Source organism: Typopeltis vanoorti, chromosome 14 (genome assembly GCF_054136105.1).
Source record: "Typopeltis vanoorti isolate ZY-2024b chromosome 14, IOZ_Tvanoo_1.0, whole genome shotgun sequence".
Taxonomy (NCBI): Eukaryota; Metazoa; Arthropoda; class Arachnida; order Uropygi; family Thelyphonidae; genus Typopeltis; species Typopeltis vanoorti.
The window spans coordinates 17,790,232-17,811,282 of NC_143562.1; the positions used below are offsets into that span (position 1 = coordinate 17,790,232).

Consider the following 21,051-nt stretch of genomic DNA (forward strand, 5'->3'; position numbering starts at 1 on the left):
CCGATAATTCTTGGGGGACAAAAAAAGGATGATACTACTTGACATTCTTTCTCCAGGTGGTCCGTTTTATATCATCGTGGAATACGCCGAACATGGTTCGCTACGAAACTACCTCAGGAAGAGTCGGGATCCTGAATTAAGTGTGAAGGTCCCCAATATACGATGTATAGATAACCCCACCTACGTGCCTCATAGTGTTGACTTTTGGCAGAATGCGGCTGGATCTATTTCTAAGAAAGATATGTTGTCTTTCGCATGGCAGATTGCTAAAGGGATGGCCTATCTTAGCGACATGAAAGTAAGTTTACTGGCTGGAGCATTTCTATATATTAAAATCTTGTATATGGAATTAAGTCACCAATGTTTTTCCTCCTCATCACACACGATCTTCTTTCGTTTACTTGTTTTACAGCTGGTTCACCGAGATCTTGCTGCCAGGAATGTATTGGTGGCCGCTGGGAAGGTGCTAAAAATTTCCGATTTTGGACTCAGTCGAGATGTGTACGAAGGAGATACCTATTTGAAGAAAAGCAAAGTAAGAAATCATCCAAAACAGGCTAAGATACAATTAATTAAAGCGATTTTGATTATTGATTAAGTTGTTTAAAAAACTAGGATAGATGATAACCAATTTGAACCCATTTTTATTATCTCATTTTCAAAATACCATTACGTTAATCTGCCATAGCTGATTGTTATGACGTCATTCAGACGTCATCGACTGTAGCGCCACTTTTTTGAAAGTGGAATTCTCTATACTCATAACACAACGATAAGTATAATACGTTTTAGCAATAACAGATATTGTTATCGCTAAAACTTTTTTTAGATTATTCAGGGCTTTAAAGGGCTTACGTTCATCAATAGATCCCGAAACATTAATGGTTGGCTTGGAGAAAGCAACCATCAACGCTTTTTCTAACTTTACATCAACAACTATAACAGGTTGTTTATTTCCTATGGCACAAAATCTTTATCGCAAAATTGTTGCCATTGGTTTGAAGTTACGCTATCAAACAGATGCTGAATTCAACACGAAAATAAAAATGCTAATGCTTCGCAGCATTAGCATTTTTTCCGATGAGTGATGTTACTGATGGATTTGTTGAATTGACGATCGGCAGCAAAAAGTTACTTATTTACGCAGCATCTCTTTTAATTTCCGCAATTTTTAAATGATTTCATTATGTTATGTATCACTGATTCACCTTAATAAAGATTTGCCTTTTTTAATTAACTTATAATACCCTTTATCATCCATTGATTAAAATCAATGGATGATAAAGTGGATGAAAAAAATGTGTAAATAATTATTTACAAAAATTAATGCAAAATGTCTTACGACGAAAATGCTTGCGGCGAATTTTCGTAGAATCTCAATATTGGTTTCGACTCATTTATGTGTGTGTGTGCGCGCGCGCGCGCGCGTGTCATTACAGTGTTCATTGTTATGACTTAATATTTTGTTTTTATAGTCGAGAGTCCCTGTTAAATGGATGGCGATTGAATCTTTGGAGGATCACATTTATACTACAAGAACAGATGTGTAAGTTATCAAATAAATATTTATATTCAGCTAAATTACTAATAAGTTCAGCTACTTATAAAATAAATTGTTAGAATTCTCAATAGAGATAAATTGTTCATCATTTCAGTATTAACTAGTAAAGTAATCCTTTATTTATTTCATTTTTTGTTATTGGTCCTAATGCTACATACTCGCCGTAAACACAAAACTTCTTTAAGTGTGTATTTGCGCGTATCTTCGTTGCGCTCAACAGTGTGATAATGGAAAAAGGTCTTCATGATTTTGAACGATGGATGGTAGCGGAACACTCACGGACTGGTACGATTATCTCGATTATTCCGATATGATGACCACTCAATCGTATCACCCCAGATTCGATATGGCAAGTGCCATGTGATATTTAGGTTCTGATATTTACGCGTGGAATTTGTTTGGGTCAGGGACCACAAGATCGTGTCAGTTGTGTGCTGTATTCCCTTCCCCAGATCCCGATTAAAATCATTGATAGTCTTGGGCCGGCTATCTGTGATTCGAGGAATAAAAGGCACTAGCGGATTTATTGGAAATGATGTATACATGTATACTGCATATATTCAGCGGATTTATTTGAAATATTGTGATGTTCCAGTATACATGTATACTGTATATACTGTATTTCTTAATTGTAACATTCGAATCTTCAACAATGTAGAAACTAATTTTTAGTACTTCATGCAACATACTGTATTCTATTATTTTTTTACATTTGCGTTGTGTTGATTGTAGCAATTGTATATATTTCCTATTTGTTCTCTTTGCAGATGGTCTTTTGGCGTGGTTCTTTGGGAAATCCTCACATTAGGTAAGTATCCGCTGATCTACTAATAATAAAATGATTCGATATCAAAGAACAAATATTTAGAAATATGGTGATGAGTTGCTTTATATGGTACAGTACTTAAATTTTCCCGTCATGTTTTCATAAAATCTTGAAGTTAGTTCAGGCCAGTGAGTAGATCATTCGTACTGACAAGTTGAGAATAGTTGGCGTATTTTGTAGAAAATTGATTCCTGATTGAGGAATACGTTTATGGCTAAAAAGTGCAAATCTTAGTAAAAAGAGGTTGCTAATGGTTGAAAACATCAGCCATTTTTTAAAACTTTTTACTCTACTTGCTTTCTGAGAACATTTGCTTTGCCTGGTGACATTCTCATTCTATGCTTTTAGGCAAATTTAATTTGTTTCCATGGTTACCAATCACACTACCGGTGGAAGTACTTAGGTGAAGATAGTATCTAAGGTCTGTCGTTTATCTTTAGGTGAGAGATTAAACTCATCTGTTTAACTTCAAAACATCTCACGTAATTATAGTATGGCATCTACTTCTCGGGAATATATTAATTCGCAAGACGTAGATGTCATTTTGAAACTTCTTTAGTTTCTGTTCTCTCTGGCTATAACAACAATGGATTAATAATATACGTAACATCATCCATTTAATAATTTGCTTTGATGGGAGGAAAAAATGCAAATCCTGAATGAAAACGACAGTTTGATTTAATTCCTCCGATAGATGACGCCACATTGTAATTCGTAGAATTACATTCAAGTATACATACAGTGATATATTTTTTTCTTTGGTTTATTCGACACCACCCAATACCCACTTTTTTTTTAGCTTCCGCTCAAATCGAAGCCTAGACGATCCAGTTTAAAGACTTTTAAATTCATTCTAGTTTAAAACGAGTAGCGAATTTAAACCTATCGGCTAAAAGCAGTTTTATGATCAATTTTATGCGTCAGAGACAGAATATAAAGTCGAATATTGAATGCAAAACACGTCTGGGTTATTTTAATGTAGCGTGAAATAAAACATTTAATTTGTAAGCATATTTCCATAGGCGTTATTTATTGTTCCAAGAATGCGACCATAAATTGAAGAATGTTGGGCATTAAGTCTTTATATCTTAATGCTACTAAATTCTCAAGATATATAAACACAGATAAGATTACTGGACGTGATGCAAAAGGATACGAATTCCGTGTATGGTATTGGATTACGAATAACAAATGATTGTATTATGCATTCAGAACAGTACACTAGGTGGAGAAAACTGCGCTGTTGGCATTAAATATCACGGGAAAACACGAATGATAAAACTCCCAACTATTTTATAGGGGGATTAGATTGGACACTACGACATGCATTCTTTAATGGTTAAACCAAGTACACGACAACATGCATTCAGCCATGAAAGTATTATATAAAAATTTATTATATAAAAATTTAATTTTATCATCAACAATCCTACTTAATTCTCTTATTTTCATTACATGTGTGTGGTTGTAGTTGGATTGAGTGATGTGGAGAGAGAGTTGTAGAGTAGGTACCCTCCCTCGATGAGTCTTTGGACTCCCTTGGAGTGTCACGCAATAATAATCATATTTAATATACAAATATTCCCTCTCGTACCAGACATAATGATCAGTAACAGCCAAGTAACTTAGCTATTTGAAAGTCTGATATTGCTAACGATATGGAGATACAATGGCCAACTTGGCTTCTTCCTGGAGGCCTGCTATTTACACTTACTGACCATCCATACGAATTTCGCCATTCTCTCTTAATCCTCGGCATTTCTCCGAGATAACCTTGCTTGCCAAGTTTTGTGTCTAAACGATGGAAAGGGTTAGACAAAATCACGTGATCTCTCGGAATATTTCCAGAGCATTTGGTCGTACTTGACACATGAAGATCTTCTTATCAATCAATCATCTTATGGTATAACTTGAATCCTTTGCAAGTGGATCGGCAATTTCGTTTCTTAGACACCTTTGACCTTCGCAGGCACAAGCCAATGATCGCATCTTCAACCTCTAAAATCGTGGTAAGCTTTTCTGCTGATCTCTCTCTCTATCCTGTTTAACTATAAATCCCAAATCTGATCAGACTTAGAAATATTTTTATTCCATTTAGGGTGGTGCATCAAAAACTTCTCTAAAATATTTGAATTTCTCTCCAGTCATCTGCAGTGTTTATATTTAACACTGTCAATATTTAGCTTAAGTCATACAGGTATCGATGTAATAAATTGGGGCAAATTTTCAGTCACGTGAAGTATCATGTACAGATGGTATAAGAAAGTTATTCTACGTTATCCAATAATTGTGACCATGATTCCTTCATATCCATGTTTTTTTTTTTTTTTTTTTTTTTTTTTTAATGTTGCTCACGCCTACAAAAGGTTGTAAACCTACAGTATATTAGTACTATGGGCGGGCTAAGGATTGTTTTTTATTTCCATTATTTTTATATATGTTTTGCATTTTATACGTAGTCCCGAAACCCTACTCTTCCACCTATACATGATTCCAATCATTTACGTTCATGGCGGGATTTGAACCCTGTTGTTGGAGAGCGTAAATGCTCTCACTACCACCTGGCTAAACTAGGCTGGCATAACACACGTTAAACAAAATTCTCCACCTCACACTGTGAGTCATCAGTTAAATAAAATTTAGTAATTTTATAAATTTATTTTTTAAATTTTATAAATTTATTTTTTTTATAAATTTTATTTTATCAATTTAATAATGGTTTCTTCAGTGTTTATCTACAACACTGTAATTACAGAATGATTTTGTTCTCCTTTTTTTTCTTTCTGGGATATGAGGAACGGTTATAAGGGCTGTTAAACTAAAGATGAGTTAGTCAGTCTCACACAGAGGTAGAAGGGTTCCTTTTGGAAACTGGCATTTTATCCCAGCAAATCCCAGCAAAACCGACGTGTTTGGCTAAAAACACGGTTTACACATAATTTAAATATGAAGTAAATACTTATACTTTACTTTCTTGAATAACTGTTTCTGTGGATAAACCAAACTTACTTATTTTGAAGGTGTTATGTAATTTAATTGGTGTCCGAGTGTTAGAAATCAAGCGCATTTTATTCGTTAATTCTAACTAAAATTTTGCACATTTATTTAACCGTATATAATGTTATGCAAGATTGAGAAACACAATATTGTTTACAGTCAGCCGAACGACTATTGGTTCGTTCTCTCCTGTAATAGTGACGTAGGAACTCGTGATGACTGCACGTGAGCAAGCAAAAAAAAAAAAAAAAAGTGAAATTTGCGAATAAGCTGCATATCCTACTACACAGGGAGAATCTGTTTACAGCGCCTATTTAGGCTGCTTTAGAATAATGTTGGTTGAGTTTTAATGGGAAAATATTTAAATATTAAAAAGAAAAAAAATTATAGAGAAACAAAAACGGAAAATTCCTTACGAACGACAGCATTTAGAGAATTTTCCACTATTTTGTTTTTTGTCCTTCAGCGACCTATGGCCAAGTTGCTACGGCAACCTCGCAATGCGCATGATGTGCTAGTTCTCATTCAACCATACGGCGGGTGAATTTAAAGTGATAATTGTGTACTTTCTTCTTCTTCTTCTTACTATTATTAAACCTCCATAGACACAAAGACTCATCGCGGGAGGTCCCACTGTTACACACACATACAGTTTATCATACCACGCCATAAATATGTTCACTGTCTGTGCGCACACCACACTCTCGGACAATGCATTGCAATCACTCACCACTCTCCATGCAAACAATCTGCTCTTCACCCGCTTGCTCACGCTCTCCTTATACAGCTTCCAGGGATGTCCTCTTGTACTCTCCATATCTTCACCCATTCTACGAAAAACCTCCCTCGCAATCTGATAATAACCCCTTAACGGCTTATATGTCTCGATCATATTCTCTACCCACCAATTTCTGCAAATTGCATTTTCTCAATCTGTTTTCATACTCACCTTAATCAATCGTCTCTGAATCTACATTTACCAATACATCTTCATATTTTTAAAAATCAGGTAACCAAACATCTGGACAATAGTCCATATGTGGCCTGATTAAAGCTTTATAGAAGGGAATAATAATATCCTTACTTCTACAAGTCCTCATCATTCCCATTTTCCGCTGTGCTGTCCTCACAATTCTAGAAACATTACCCCGAAATTTTAGGTCCTTGTTCACAATCACTCCCAGATTTCTTATCTACTCTACCTGCACTCTACATCCCATCGCTGCTTCCCAAACTTCACAACCCTACACATTGCAACATTGAATTGATATCCCTACTCATTTACCCATTAGGCCAGTGTATTCAAGTCGTATTGCATAACCACAGCATCATCTGCAAACAACTGCATATCACCATTCACACCTCTTCTAGTGTCATTTACATACAACGTAAATAGCAATGGACCCAAAACAAACCCTTGGGATTCACCACTAATAACTTTCCTCTTCTGGGCTGTCGCTCCTCCATAGACAACTCGCTGATACCTATCAGACAGCCAATCTCCAATCCAGCGAACTAATAAACTGTTTAACTCAATCAGTTGCAATTTAATTACCAGCTTGTCATGTGACAATAGTAGTATGGGTGCCACTTCTGACAAGATCAAGATAAGATAAGGAATCGTGACGTGATTCGTTGTTGAGATGATGACGTCATTGTGTGTGTCATGAGTTTGGAATGTTAGGAATTTTTCTGGGGACCATCTGTGTGTGACGTCAGGTTGTTTGTTTTGTTCGCGTATGGAATCATGGGTAATGATTACAGATAAGGATTCGTGTCGTGATTGGTGGGACTCTTTGAACAAGATCAAGATAAGATAAGTAATCGTGGCATATGCAACCACACCAACGCCATCTACCGACCACCACCTCCACTAGTATTTTCATGACAACCAGGCCGGCATATTTATATAATTAAATTAAACAAAAATAATAATAAATTATACTAATCTCTATTACAATTAAATTGTTCAGTTTTTATTATTATAAGCTATTTAATTTTTTCCATACCTACCGGCTTTCTGTTATAGGAGCAACTCCTTATCCGGGGATCACTCCTGAGAGGTTATTTCATCTATTGAAGGCAGGCTATAGGATGGAGAAACCAGAGAACTGTTCAGACGAAATGTAAATACCTTACTTTGTCATTTAAAACAAAACATCTTTAAAAATGTTTTAAATGATATTCAGTTACATGATTTACTATTTTACTATTTTTAGGTATCAGCTTATGAAAAGTTGTTGGAGGGAGAGTCCACATGATCGCCCCTCGTTCAAGGAATTGATTCAGAAGTTTGATGGATTACTACAAGACACTGTGGTAAGCTGAAAGGATGAATTACCATTATAGAATCATAATAAGTGGTCAATAATTCTTGACTATTTAATAATGAATGGAATCATATTTATTTATTATTAAGTAATAGTGTTATTCATTAAACGTTCATTTATTCTTTTATAAATATATTATTATTGTTATTATTAATTCAGGGATCCCACTCTGGAAAAGCATTCCGGTAATTCCTCGCATCACACTCGAAACAAACAAAAAATATTATTATAATAGTTGTAATTATGTATTTATATTTATATTTATTAGTTTTGAAAAGCCTAACACTTTATTTCAGGATATGGACGTTACCATAGCAACCAATCGACAAGACTGTCGCTATGGTAACAATGAGTGACAGCAAAACCAATTTCTTCTTTTAGTGTACAGTATTTCGAAATCCAATATACAGTATTTTTGTCTGCGTCATTTTCTTAACTTTAATTATTGCTTTGCGTTATTTATCGTATTGTACAATGAATTTATTTTCCCGTTAACTTACAATTATATTCAGAATAAATGTCTTGTTTAATTGAAACAATTAAGTTGATTTATATTTATAAAAAATAAGTAATGTAATGCATTAAACATTTTATTTATAGAAAAATCAACTAAGGAATTTATAATTTTTACTTCAGGATAAAAAATAAAGTGAAGGAATCGTCCTTATAAAACGAACCGCTTGGAAATCTAATGGCTTGATGATATATCGTTCATCTACGATGTCCCTTCTATTACACAAAAAAGGAAGCGTATCTGCAGAAATACTTTTTTTTCAAAAATGGACGTTTTGTTTGCTAGTGAAGTATTACTTGTCGGTCTGTTGCTATGGTAACAGAGATGGCAAAAGTAGTTCTGTCGTTTTGATATATTTTGCCAATTTCTTTTTCGTCTGACTCTGCTCGCTACTGTTTTGAATGGAACGAAACTGTTCTTAACCCAAGATGGGTTAAGAAGTAATTTTGTATTTCCCATCGTATCGATTTCACTAAATGTTGGAACTACTTCCAAGAAAAATCTCAAATGGTTACGAGATAAATGATTATTTGACTGTAAATCAAACGAGAATTGTCATTGTAATATGAAAAGGTTCTACCTCAAAGATTCTCATTAAAATACGTGTAATATTTTAACTTAAATTCATAGCCCCTAGTGCGCAAAAACGACATGAATTAAGTACAGAACACGCAGCATTTACTAATATATAATGCACCACAGTAGAAATTTCCTTATGTTAACAATTCAAATTTAAAGCATTTAAATCGCGTATTGATACATTAAATTATTTCAGCAGCATATATAACGGAATAAATACGAATACGACAATAATTATTGATACATTAAGTAGTAAATTATAATTTAGATTAAATATGATAATTTTTTATTAAACATAACAAGAGTGAGTTTTCAACATAAGAAATATTCATTAAATAATAAAATACAAAGGAAAAATAAATGAACCTATGCATGTGAGTTGACCTACGATATTTATTGTTTGTTTCTTTAGAGATATCTCGATTTAAGTCCTGGACTGTCTCCTGAAGATATGAATCATTCCCTTGGCCTTTCATGTTTACCGGAAGATGACAAAGATGGTAAGTCTCAACTGAGTAGAATTTAGAAAGAGGAATATTGGATGCATTTCATGTCTGTTAAGAATATTTTTATGGCAACTCATTTTACTTTCAAAGGTTGAAAATCCGTTTCTCGAACGTTATTTACACTATTCGCCACATACATCTTGTATATAGCTTTTCATGTTTCATCTGGAAACGCTGCCCAACCAAAACAGGCTGGAGAATCGAGTCGTAACTCAATAGCATTTATATATGGCAGAAAAACATTAGCAGTAATACATACATAATACACTGAACACGTAGCGTTAGTTGCTTTGGCCTAAATCCAAACCAACCAATCGACCAAACCAAATCCATCTAATCCTGTGTGAAGAAAGTGTCCAACGCAGGCTCTGACAGTCCAGCCTTGCTATAATGATGGTAGTGAATGTAATTCATGTTTTTTCCGAGGCTGATATCAACATAACTTCTATATATATCCACACTCAAAGTTCCAAGGTATCTCTTACACTCCTGGATAACAAAGGAGAGTTCGTCCTTAGGTGAACGATGGGATGATAGGTTCGCTTCGGTTTTGTGTATTAGAAGGGGAGATTGGAAGAATGTAATAGTTTATCTATTTTATAGAGGTTATAGCTGTTAGCTAAAACGAGTTCCATGGCAAAGAGCAGCATCACTTGAACAAATAGCCCCGGCTCTCTGAGTTAGTGTTTTGAGGATTTTACAATGTTAGGATGAATGATGGTGTGATTATTGATGTATCTTCTAGTGGGTTTAGGATCTCTCTCTCACAAACTTAATCCCTCTCCGTATGTCCAAAAAGTGATTGTAGTTAGGCTTACGTATAAACTTGCCACTTCCGAAAAGTCACATTCCCAAGTTGCAGGACACCCCCACCTTAAAAAATCTATTAATTTGAATACTATACTAAATTTGATATCTTTAAAATTCAGACATCACACCATTAGATGTAAAGATGATTTTATGTGGAAAAACAAAAAATATAATAATTGGAGGCCTTCATTGAGCCCTCACTTACCATTTATCAATTTCTATATAAAATATAGAAATGGATAAATGAATCTTTTATTATTATTTCTGCTCATAAACACACACACACGCATTTTTTTTGAGCTGCACAGCCCAAAAATATGGTATATCCATAAAACGCAAAAATACACAGAGAACTCCCCTACTTAGCCATACATTTTTAACCAACAGTTATACCTTCTGCAAAATGGATAAAATTGCAAATGCTTCCAATGTTATCTCTCTTAATATGCAAAAAGGCAAACAAAACTATCGTCATATTATATATCCGACACAAATCTGAAAAGACAGCCGGATGTTTAATAAATGACACCACATTCAAAACACATATCAAAGTAACAATACTCCCTAGGGCCTTACTTCATCCTGTAACACATCTCGAATTATAAGAAGTGCTTGCACCTTGAAGTAGCTTACTATGGACAGACATGAAGATCTGTTTAATATATGCCTCGGAGAACGTAAGAAATATATTCATTGGCACGTCAAGTCAGGTCCTGCAGCCCATGCTTTAGATATCACATCACACATGATAAGATGGAAGAAAACCACAGTCCTCAATCGAAACAAAAGTTGAAGAGACTATTTTTAGAGTCATTAATTTTTTTCCAAAATTTTATTAATTTTTAAAAAATTTTGGAGACAGTTATTTTCTTTTTTACAAAACTTTATTTTGTCTCTTATAATTTTCAATCATGCCACTAATTAATTGCTAGTATTTGCGTACTGGGACGCTATTTGCTTTCTGAAGATATTGAGTATAAAGTCAGCAAAATATTAGCAGTTGAATATATGACTTGAAGTTTCGAAAGTTTTTAAATAGCTCGAGGGGGGGGGTAATGACTACCCCAAAGGTGTAAACAAAAACAAAGTGCAGGGAATGCAAAATTCATCAAATTGCTTGAGATGTCTACATTAATCGTACTTATTGGGTCCTTAAATAGTCACTCTAATAAAATTGTTACTAATAAAATAAACTGTCATTAGTATCTCGCTTTTCTTCCAGCTACTTGAAGAACTAAAATCTAGAAAATTTCTTATCTTGCTATATTCAAAATATCGCCCAAATTGCATAATATACAGAAAACTAAGATTTTCCCCTGTTCGACCTAAGATTTTCCCTCTTAATCCTCATATATTAAGGTTAATTCTACAAATTGAAAGATAATCTTGCTATCTTCACAATTTATAAAACTAGATCAAATTATATTTCTCTCTAACCCAGTAAATTCCTGTAACTCAGAGGCTTCCTAGTTGAATTTAATAACGAGCCAATAGCCAAATAACCTTGCCTGTTGAATCTCTGGTGAGTCAATCGCCAGTCAGTGGGAGAAGTGACACTTTCGAATAAAAATTAAAAATTAATAAAAAAATAACGAAAAAAACACTAAAAGAAGTACGGAACTGATACAAATAAATAAATCCGCTTGCGCCTTTTGTTCCTCAAAGGGAATAGACGATGTCGTTTTAGCCCTTTAACTTTAGGAGAATGAGAAGCAGGAAATTTCTACCAATTTCCAATCGGAGATAGCTGTTTGGCATAAACTATGAATAATATTAAACGCCATCTCGGGAAAAGAGTATGGCAGACAATTGTCGCCATCTTTGTTGTCACTAACCCTAACGAAATGTATTCATCTTAAATAGTCGGTTCTACGGTCGATTTTCTTGCCTCAAGTAATTGATACTTTCAGATACAAATTAATTTGAAACGAACCAGATAGATGTATGTAATTAAATTGCGCACCTAATCGGAAATAAAATCATTATAATATAGTTCAAGTGAACTCGGTCAACAACACAGTGTTACCATCTGATAAAAAAGACACTTCTGTTGGTATTGTTTATTTATATGAACAATTATTTTTTCAACTACCGTGCAAATGCCATAAATTCAAGAATCACAAAACAAATTTTCTATCTTTAAGTTGCTTTAGTGTTGAAAAATAGTTGGATTTCATATATTTATAGTCAATTATAAAATGCCTATATTAGTAATCATGTAAATACCAGGTCTTCAATTCCATTATGACAGAGAGAGAGAGAGAGAGAGAGAGAGAGAGACTGCTCTCTGTTAGTAATAACATCAGCTGATCTTGGATTGGCGACAAACTGAAAATAACACCCATGAAAACGAATTCATATTACATTTGTACTGATTTTTTTGCAGTTTCTATACTCTTCAGATACTAATTGGTGGACCAATTCAAACAACCCCCCCCCCGAAGAGTCATAAATTGCCCGTGAACCATCATTTGAAAACTCCTACTCGCGAAATGATTCAGTTTTCGAAGAGCTACTTACTTACTACAAATGCCAAATCTGTTCTTACAAAATCCTATTATAACATTTGAGTAGTTTTCCTAAAGCTTTCTTCAAAAGAGTACTTTACTGATAAAGCAATATGCGAAAGAAAGTATGATTTATTTTACACTTTATTGCAGTCGCTCAGTTTTTTATGCTTTCTCTAGCAGTATCTGTGATATCTTTTGTCACTCTGTTTATCTGTGTACATTCATCCATCCGTTGTTATTATTACGACACTCCTTTAAGGAGTCCAATGACTCTTTGTGAGATGGTATGCCACTCCATACAACCACGGTCTCAACTATATAATCTTCCATCTAACCACTGTCAGCATATAACGCCATCTACCGACCATCACTAGTATTTTTTGGGTGAGTTTTCTGTGGCCGAATTGCTTGCATGCAGAATGAAAAACCAGAGTTTCCTGGAGAAAAAAATCAGTGAGTTAGCCGATCCCATATGGGATAGGCTAACTCATCTTCAATTCAGAAAGCCATTTTTTATACACAAGTGACATTTTCATATTAAACTATTTAGCTGTGTGTACATATACACTGCTTAGAAAGAATTTACCGGACACCCCCATGGGCAAGATGCATCGTGCCATGTAACGAGTCACATGTTTATAGCTGGTATAAATTGGAGAAATGTGCCGTTTCCAAGTCAGTGCAACTGTGTCCGGTGAAAATGGCTGTGAGAAGGGAACTGATGGAGTTTGAAAGAGGCGTTACAATATGATGGCATGTTGCAGGCCTATCAGTTCGGCAAATAGTTGAAAACTTGGGCCATCCCAGGTCAATAATCAGTGATACCATACTGAGATAGAAGCACAGGGAGTCAACAGCAAGTGCTACCCACAGTGGACGATTCACCGAATGTGACTGTCGGGTGTTACGAAGGATAACATGTAAAATCTGCCATTTGTCGGCCAATATGTTGAATGCGGAGTTCAGATCATCGACTGGAACATTTATCTGAATGAAAACGTCCAGAACAAAACTCATAACATGGGCTTCCATGGTAGGACCACAATATGTAAGCCTCACATTGCCGAAACCAACACGCAGCATTAGTTCAGTAGTGCAAAGAGCGTCTACAGTGGGACGGTAGCTTGAAAAGCCATGTGTTATGGAGCGACGAATCACGCTCCACCCTCTACTGAGCAGATGGACGGGTGTGGCCGATGTCCAGTGAACGTCCCTTACCAGAGTGCGTAACCCCAACTATGAAATTCGGAGGTCAAGGTGTGATGGGCATGGTCCTTTTCCTGGATTGGCATCAGACGTATATCTTTGTGGTACCAGGAACATTGAACTCCGAGATGTATCTGAACATTCTGGACAATGCAATGCTTCAACTTTGTGGTGTTTCTTCGGAACTGTCATTGTCTCTTTCATCAAAACAACGCACCGTGTCATAAGGTTACTGCTGTATCCGCGTGGTTTGTGGACATGAACGTCATCACACCTTGGAGCGTCGGGTGAGGTGAAAGATCATCCGCCTCTCAGCAGTCCAGGAACTCATTACATGGCTACGGGAAGAATCCTCCAAAATTCCCATTAATCGCTCTCGTACGCTTGTGGAAAGTATGCTCCGTAGGATTGCTGCAGTCATCGCAGCGAAAGGAGGTCCTACATCTTATTAAGGTGGACGCCATGCTTTTTGTCCCTCACACTATGGTGTCTGTTGACTTCTTTTCAAGCTATATCCAGTCGAAAGGCCCTATGTCCTGTCATTCTTCCAATTATGTTATGGAGCTGCTTCATCACTCCAAGCTCCAAATAGAAATTCACCGAAGTACTTATTTCATTCTTGTGTTCTACTTCTATGTTTTGAACAACCGTCCATCGCATATTTTTGGAAAATTGTTTTACAGTATTAAAATCTAATTCAATCTAAATCTAAAATTTTGGTTTCTCGACCTTCAGCACATCCACTCGTCTTATGTATTAATCCGGTTGTATAAATAACTGACCTTTTTTGACAAAACCATAAAAGTGATCGAAGTAAAACTTATTTCATTTGGTTTAATTTTAGAGAAAAACTGGGCCTGGAAGAAATAATTAAATATTGCTTGTTCAAATATTCCTCATTTTTTACTATTGCAAATTTCCTCTCCTTTCATTAGGATTACTTTTTGCATTCGAGGAATTTGCACTTTTGTGTAATAATCACACCCATCGACATTCATAAAATTCATAAAAAAATATTTTTTTATTTTTATGATTCTTTTATATTTTACTCTTAAAAGAATTTATCTTAAAAAGTAAAAGGTGTATGAATAAATATTCAGAATCATTTCTTTTTTTATAAGAAAGAAGAGTAACAAGTTATTTTAGTAAAAAGTCAAAATTGAAATCACATTTATTATATGAGATTAACGTTTGAATTACCTTACATATGACCATCTGAACCCAAGACTAAGTAGCAGTTACACACACAATTTCTTATGCAGGCTTTTTTCTATATTTTAAGAAGCAAATTTAAAAGAATAAAATTTATATAGTAGACACATTTTTATTACAAGTTTTTTTAAATGCAAAAAATTAAAAAAAATTGTAAATACGTTGACACATTGTTTTAATATCAAGCTGCAGATGGATATGTTGTTATATGCGTCGGGTGTTTTTTGTATTGCTTGTTCGGTCACGAAAGTTACAGTATATTTTTCGCAATATACGGTTAAGTTTTCTCTGTGCCAGTTTTACATATCTAGATTTTATAACTTGAAATTATCGTTTCTGTAATGTCCGACTTACTGATAGCAAACGACACTGCACAAACGGCCGATGTATGACATCCTGCAGATAGTAGATAATGCGCAGAACATTGCGTAACAGTACAAGAGCATGCGCAAAGAGTTCCTTCGCTAGTCGTATTTATGGATAGCGAACTTTTTTTTAAATAAAAAAAATACTTGCTAGCAAATTTACTGTGCAACTTAATTATGGCACAAAGACTAACGATGCAGCTAGTAAAATAAGACTTTTAGCAAACAACAGTGAATGAAAAATGTCTGCAAAAACAAACAGTACGATTACATTTTCCTTGAAAAATGGTATACTCCGAATATCCATGAGAAAATGGTCATAAAAATGGTACGATTCGTAAGAACAAAATTGGTCGTACCAACATGATCGAGGAAGATCAGAAATGGTTTGACAAAGTTGCATGAGATTGTAGTCGCAGACTACAGGAACTTTTTCTATGCCATTGTTTTATTAAAATTAAAAAAAAAAAAAATCTTTTAGAATACAAAAAAAAAAAAAAAAATCGACTGTCTAGCCTTTTGTTAGACAGCGGGTTGGTTTGTGTATTCCAGACATGCAAAAACTTTATGAAAGATCTGAATTTTTTGATTCTTCTCATATCTTGTCGAAATAGCATATTGTAGGGTTTCGCATTTCTGTAGTGTCAAAGAGTTCTGCCGATAAATCTTAGTGTGAAGATGAAAATCTGTTAATCATGTTAATTTGAAACGTACGATTGGCACGCGCAGTATGTGAGACCCTGGAAATATATTCTGCTTTTCATGACTAATGATGTGAATGTGTTTAAATGCTATGTTGTACTTGACTCACTAGAGATCGAATTATCGTTTACTTACTTCATTCCAAATGGGTTAAGTATAGCAGCTGGCGAAGTGGAATGTGATGTATAATTTTTTTTTTTTAAAATATGCATCTTTTCTCAGTTATTTCCGTGTTTTTATTTGTACATGTAACAACTACACGTAGTGTTTTACATGTAAGTGTTCATGCGTGTTTTATTTTTATCCTTTCTTGTCCATTGGAACCAATTACTAATAGTTGTTTCGAAGTACTTTGGTTTAAACAATATTTATGTCCAATTAAAAGTTTATTTTAAAATTCAAAAATTTAAATTAAAGTTTAAAAATATTCTAAATTATTTACTAAAATAAAGAGCCAAAAGGCTTTACTTCGGCGATGCAAATGATAAAAATTAAGTGGATATTAAATCGAGCATTATTTCAAAGCCGAATGCAGAAACTATAAAAGTTTCGTATAAAGTTTGACCAGAGAGCTTGAAACAGCTGTCAGACCAGTGAAAATCAAAATGGACCAATAGGAGATGAATATATGGACGCTGTCATAGCGGACATGTCTCCTATAAGGTCCGACTAGGGCAACTCGTAAACACCGGCGACTCTATTCCCGTAAGTTCTCTGGTCAAATGTCATACGAAACTTTTATACTTTCTGTATTCGGCTTTGAAATAATGCTGGATTTAATATCCACTTAAGTTTTATATTCTAAATTATATTTTACGTATAGTTAAAATGCTATTTTTATTTTAAAAGTAATGTGATTATTCTATTTCAGATTCTGACAGCCAATCAGAATATGGAAGCATTTTGCGACACCAAGATGGAGACAATACCCTCCCGAAATGCTCTTTCAATCCACCTGAAAGCATCAGAATGGTTGCTATCACAAGATATGGACAAGAAAATTCCCGAATCCACATGGATGTGAGGGAGGCAGTTGCTTAGAGATTTTTTTGAGGGTTTGTCGAACGCAATCTGTAATTTTTCTGCCTTGGAAAGCCTTCAAGAAATCCCAAAATGGTGCAGTCAGAGGGCATCTCTGCACCAGGCCTATTACGTGCCTATATTAGGTATACAAAGGTACCTCAATGTCGCTGGCACTACGAAGATGGGGGAAGTCGTTTATTCCGATCGAAACGGGAAGAAACAGATGGCGCCACTTGTGTCGTCCAGCGACACACCCGAGTCATATCAGCGACCTCAATTTTCGTCCATCAGTTTTACATACAGCCGTAGGCAGCTACAATTATCAACCGACCTATCGCTAACGTTGAACGAAGCATAGGTCACCTTTTTTCTTTGTTCTTTTTCGAGTAAATTTTTTGTGCTTGAACATATTCATGTTGCCTGTTCTAGATTTTAGAATATCCGCCGATAATACTATAATATTTTGTAATGAATCAGGAGACATGTTCATCTTTCTCAATTTCGCAGACATATCTCTTCATTTCCCAAAGGAAACTATCTCAAAGATTATTTTGAACGATCACTTAACACGTGTCTGATTTCGTCACCAATATATATATATATATATATATATATCACATATTTAGAAAACTTTCTAATATATATATAAGATTGTAATATATAAGAATCTTTCAAAAATAGAAAACTATTTTAAGAAATTCAAATATTAGAGCAAACTGAACGTTTCGCACATGCATTCTGTGCTACACAAGGCGTATCGTATTTTCCAGTTAATAACATGCACCTGGTAAGTAAAGCGCATATTATTATTTTGAGTAAGTAGGACGCACATCAACAAGCCCGTTAAAACGTATATAGATAACATGAAGGAGATATTATTCCATACTTTTTAAAGGGAATAAGAAGAATGACTTCCTACTCTTATATGAATGAACCATTTAAAAGATGTACTACTATATATTCTTCTAAAATTCTTTTAAAACAAACCTTAATTAATTTACATTCTAATTCTGTGAAAAAAAAAGAAATCCATTCTATTGGAACAAGTTGTTATTGTTAGAAAATTCTAAAACTTAACACACACACACAATGATTTCCGTTTACGAAGGATTGAAAACCCATAATACATTAGTATATGGAAATAGACTGCCTGCCTATCTGGCTGAGCGATTAGCGTACCTGCTTTCAAACCAACATGTTACTAGTTCGATTCCGCCGTGAGTATTACAACTGTTTTACTAATTCTGTGTGAAAAGGGAATTACGATCCCACTGGAGTGATCATATGGTGTCCAAAGAGAGGGCAATGTGACTAAAAATAAATAAATAATAACTATTGGACACACTACGATTCGAACCCACAGTCTGCTATTGAGAGAGTAGAGACGGTATCTACTTAGCCAAAAATTTATTTCTGTTTATTTAGATAAATAAACAGAAATAAATGCGAGAAAGCAAGTAAAATGTACTTCATGTACAATCTGTAGGACATCCATCACACTTAAATTGAATACATGGGTTTAAAAATATTTGCGATTAATGGAATAGTTTTTTTTTTCATCTGAAATAAGATGGACTTATTTTCTTCACCATATTTCATTATTAAAAAAAAAAAACCTCTGAAGTGATATTATCTAAAATAAATTACATTTTCTTCTTGATTTGCCTCTAATTTTTTACAGTATTCACTTTTTTTTCTATGTACAACGCATACTGTCATTTAAAAAATATTCGATTTCAAATATTATTTTTTGTATACATAATGTGCAGGTTATCTACTGGAAAATATGGTACTTAATTTTTACTTAACCTATATAATATAATTATTCATAGTTCATTGAAGTATGATATCGATATATTAAACTACATAATCCATCCCAATAATAAAAAAAAAAACACCAAGTGCACTATTAAAAATAACAATATCTGTCTATTAGGCGTACAAAATTATCCGACATGCCTTGATGACGACATAAAACGATCATATTCATACGATCTCTTCACAATCCGGCCATTTATTTGAGAAATAAATCTATTTTATTACAGTGACCTAACTTATACGGTAATATTTTATGTGAGTGCGATATTTCTTAATAAACTCATTAGGTGGCAGTAACTGTCATGAAACTCAGAGATTTTGTTTACACATAAAAAAAAATGTCAATTTTACTAGTCATTGTGTCAGTGTTTTAGTTTCGCATTTAACATTTCGAAACCTTTAAATAATGTTAGGTTGGCAATTTGTAAATATGCATTTTCGATAACTAAAAGTGCTTAATTAAATGACAATTTACATGGACCAATATCAGTTCATCGAAATAAGCTGTATATTAGCATTTCACCTGTTCTTTCTTGCATCATTTAAAAAAATAGGTACGTACTTCAGATGTAATTCCAGTCAAATTAACAGAAGTAAATAAAAGCATAGAAACCTCTTATTTATTTATTGTATAATATATTATTATTTGACCTTTTGTATTCTGAAAAAATATTATTTTACAAAGAACTAAATTCTTAATCTTATCTAAATTTATCTTTTGTACTCGTACTTACACGAATATTTATTGTAGAGATAAGTATGTATTGAATGACTTTTCAGAAATTTATTTAGTCCTTTAAGTCCTTAAAAACGTTTTAAATCAGATGGAGGAAATATACTTATCAATGTCGTTTTTGCAATCAGCGTTCTTTCTATATTTCAAAACTCATTAGCATACTATCGCATAAATATTTATCTAGTTGTAAATATTTACCATTTTCGCATCACTCATAACGTCACAGTTCCTGGAGTGAAAGAAAGCAAATTTATTTAATTTGCCAAGTGATATTAACCGTGCCGCTTATGGGGCAGCCGTCCAAATGTATATATGTGTGTGTGCTGCTGTCTTCCTTTCAGAATATGTTTTGTATTGTATTCATATGCTATCTCCTCGCTAATACTGTCTGACAATTAGTTCAATTAAGTGACAGATTTCTATTGTAAATTGGTGTAACTCATTTTGAGATTTCGTATTTTGTGGTTGTGTCTGAGATGTCTTAAAATGGTATTTTACGTCTACGTACAAACAGATGTACAAATTACATTATTAATAAATTTTGTTACCTGAAAATGTGTTGGCCTATTAAATTAAAACAAAAAATTTCATTGCATAAAGTGATCTTATTCAATACGCATTTCTACTCTTTTAATTTCGTATATCTGATATGCGAAGAGCTGACATAGCGACATCTTGTGTAGGTACTTTTGCAACTGAAAACTGAAAAATAAAATATAATACTGTATAATATAATAATAAGATCTGGACTTTCCTTTTCATTCTTATGCTTCTTAGAGTTTATTAACTAAAATAACTGGCTGTTATTTTGCTTGAATAAATAAAATCTGATGATAATACTTAGCTGAAATTTGCAAAACGTATTATTATTATTATTATTATTATTATTATTATTATTATTATTATTATAAGTTTACACGTTTTCACATTAAACTGATACTCATTATTTTTTGCTGATACTTTCAGCCTATTGAAATCATTATATAGACTTAATTAACTACTGCATTATCGTTTTTGGTATCTTTCTAACAACCACCTTATCCACACTACCAACTTCATATCCATCCTCATTTGCTGCAATTTATGTATCAGAATTCCATGCAATATTCAATCAAACGCCTTTGCATAGTCCAACAATATCATCGTGTAACCATTACTTTCATCAAACCCAGCTGACACTTTATTAAAAAATTAGCACGATCGACCCTTCACAAAGCCAGGCTTTCACTATAAAGTATCATATTCTTATCTTTCTTGAATTCTCTCTTTGACCAACGTTTCCAATACTCAAACCTTTTACCATCACTCCTGAGACAGTGACTGGTCTATAATTTGCTACCACAGTCTTGGAGACTC

The 21,051-nt window shown here is 34.0% G+C and overlaps 1 protein-coding gene across 1 annotated transcript in view; it reads left to right on the forward strand.

Annotated features, from left to right (window-relative positions):
- LOC150099265 (proto-oncogene tyrosine-protein kinase receptor Ret-like) overlaps nucleotides 1-20,194 on the forward strand; it is a 130,487-nt gene extending 110,293 nt beyond the window's left edge. Inside the window, exons 15-22 of the mRNA XM_090403731.1 lie at nucleotides 57-298; nucleotides 413-535; nucleotides 1,476-1,546; nucleotides 2,329-2,369; nucleotides 7,414-7,510; nucleotides 7,604-7,703; nucleotides 9,220-9,307; nucleotides 16,990-20,194. Coding sequence (XP_090259857.1) covers nucleotides 57-298; nucleotides 413-535; nucleotides 1,476-1,546; nucleotides 2,329-2,369; nucleotides 7,414-7,510; nucleotides 7,604-7,703; nucleotides 9,220-9,307; nucleotides 16,990-17,159 — 932 coding nt within the window. The 3' untranslated portion in view covers nucleotides 17,160-20,194. The remainder of the gene's footprint in view (nucleotides 1-56; nucleotides 299-412; nucleotides 536-1,475; nucleotides 1,547-2,328; nucleotides 2,370-7,413; nucleotides 7,511-7,603; nucleotides 7,704-9,219; nucleotides 9,308-16,989) is intronic.
- Nucleotides 20,195-21,051: the final 857 nt, after the last annotated feature.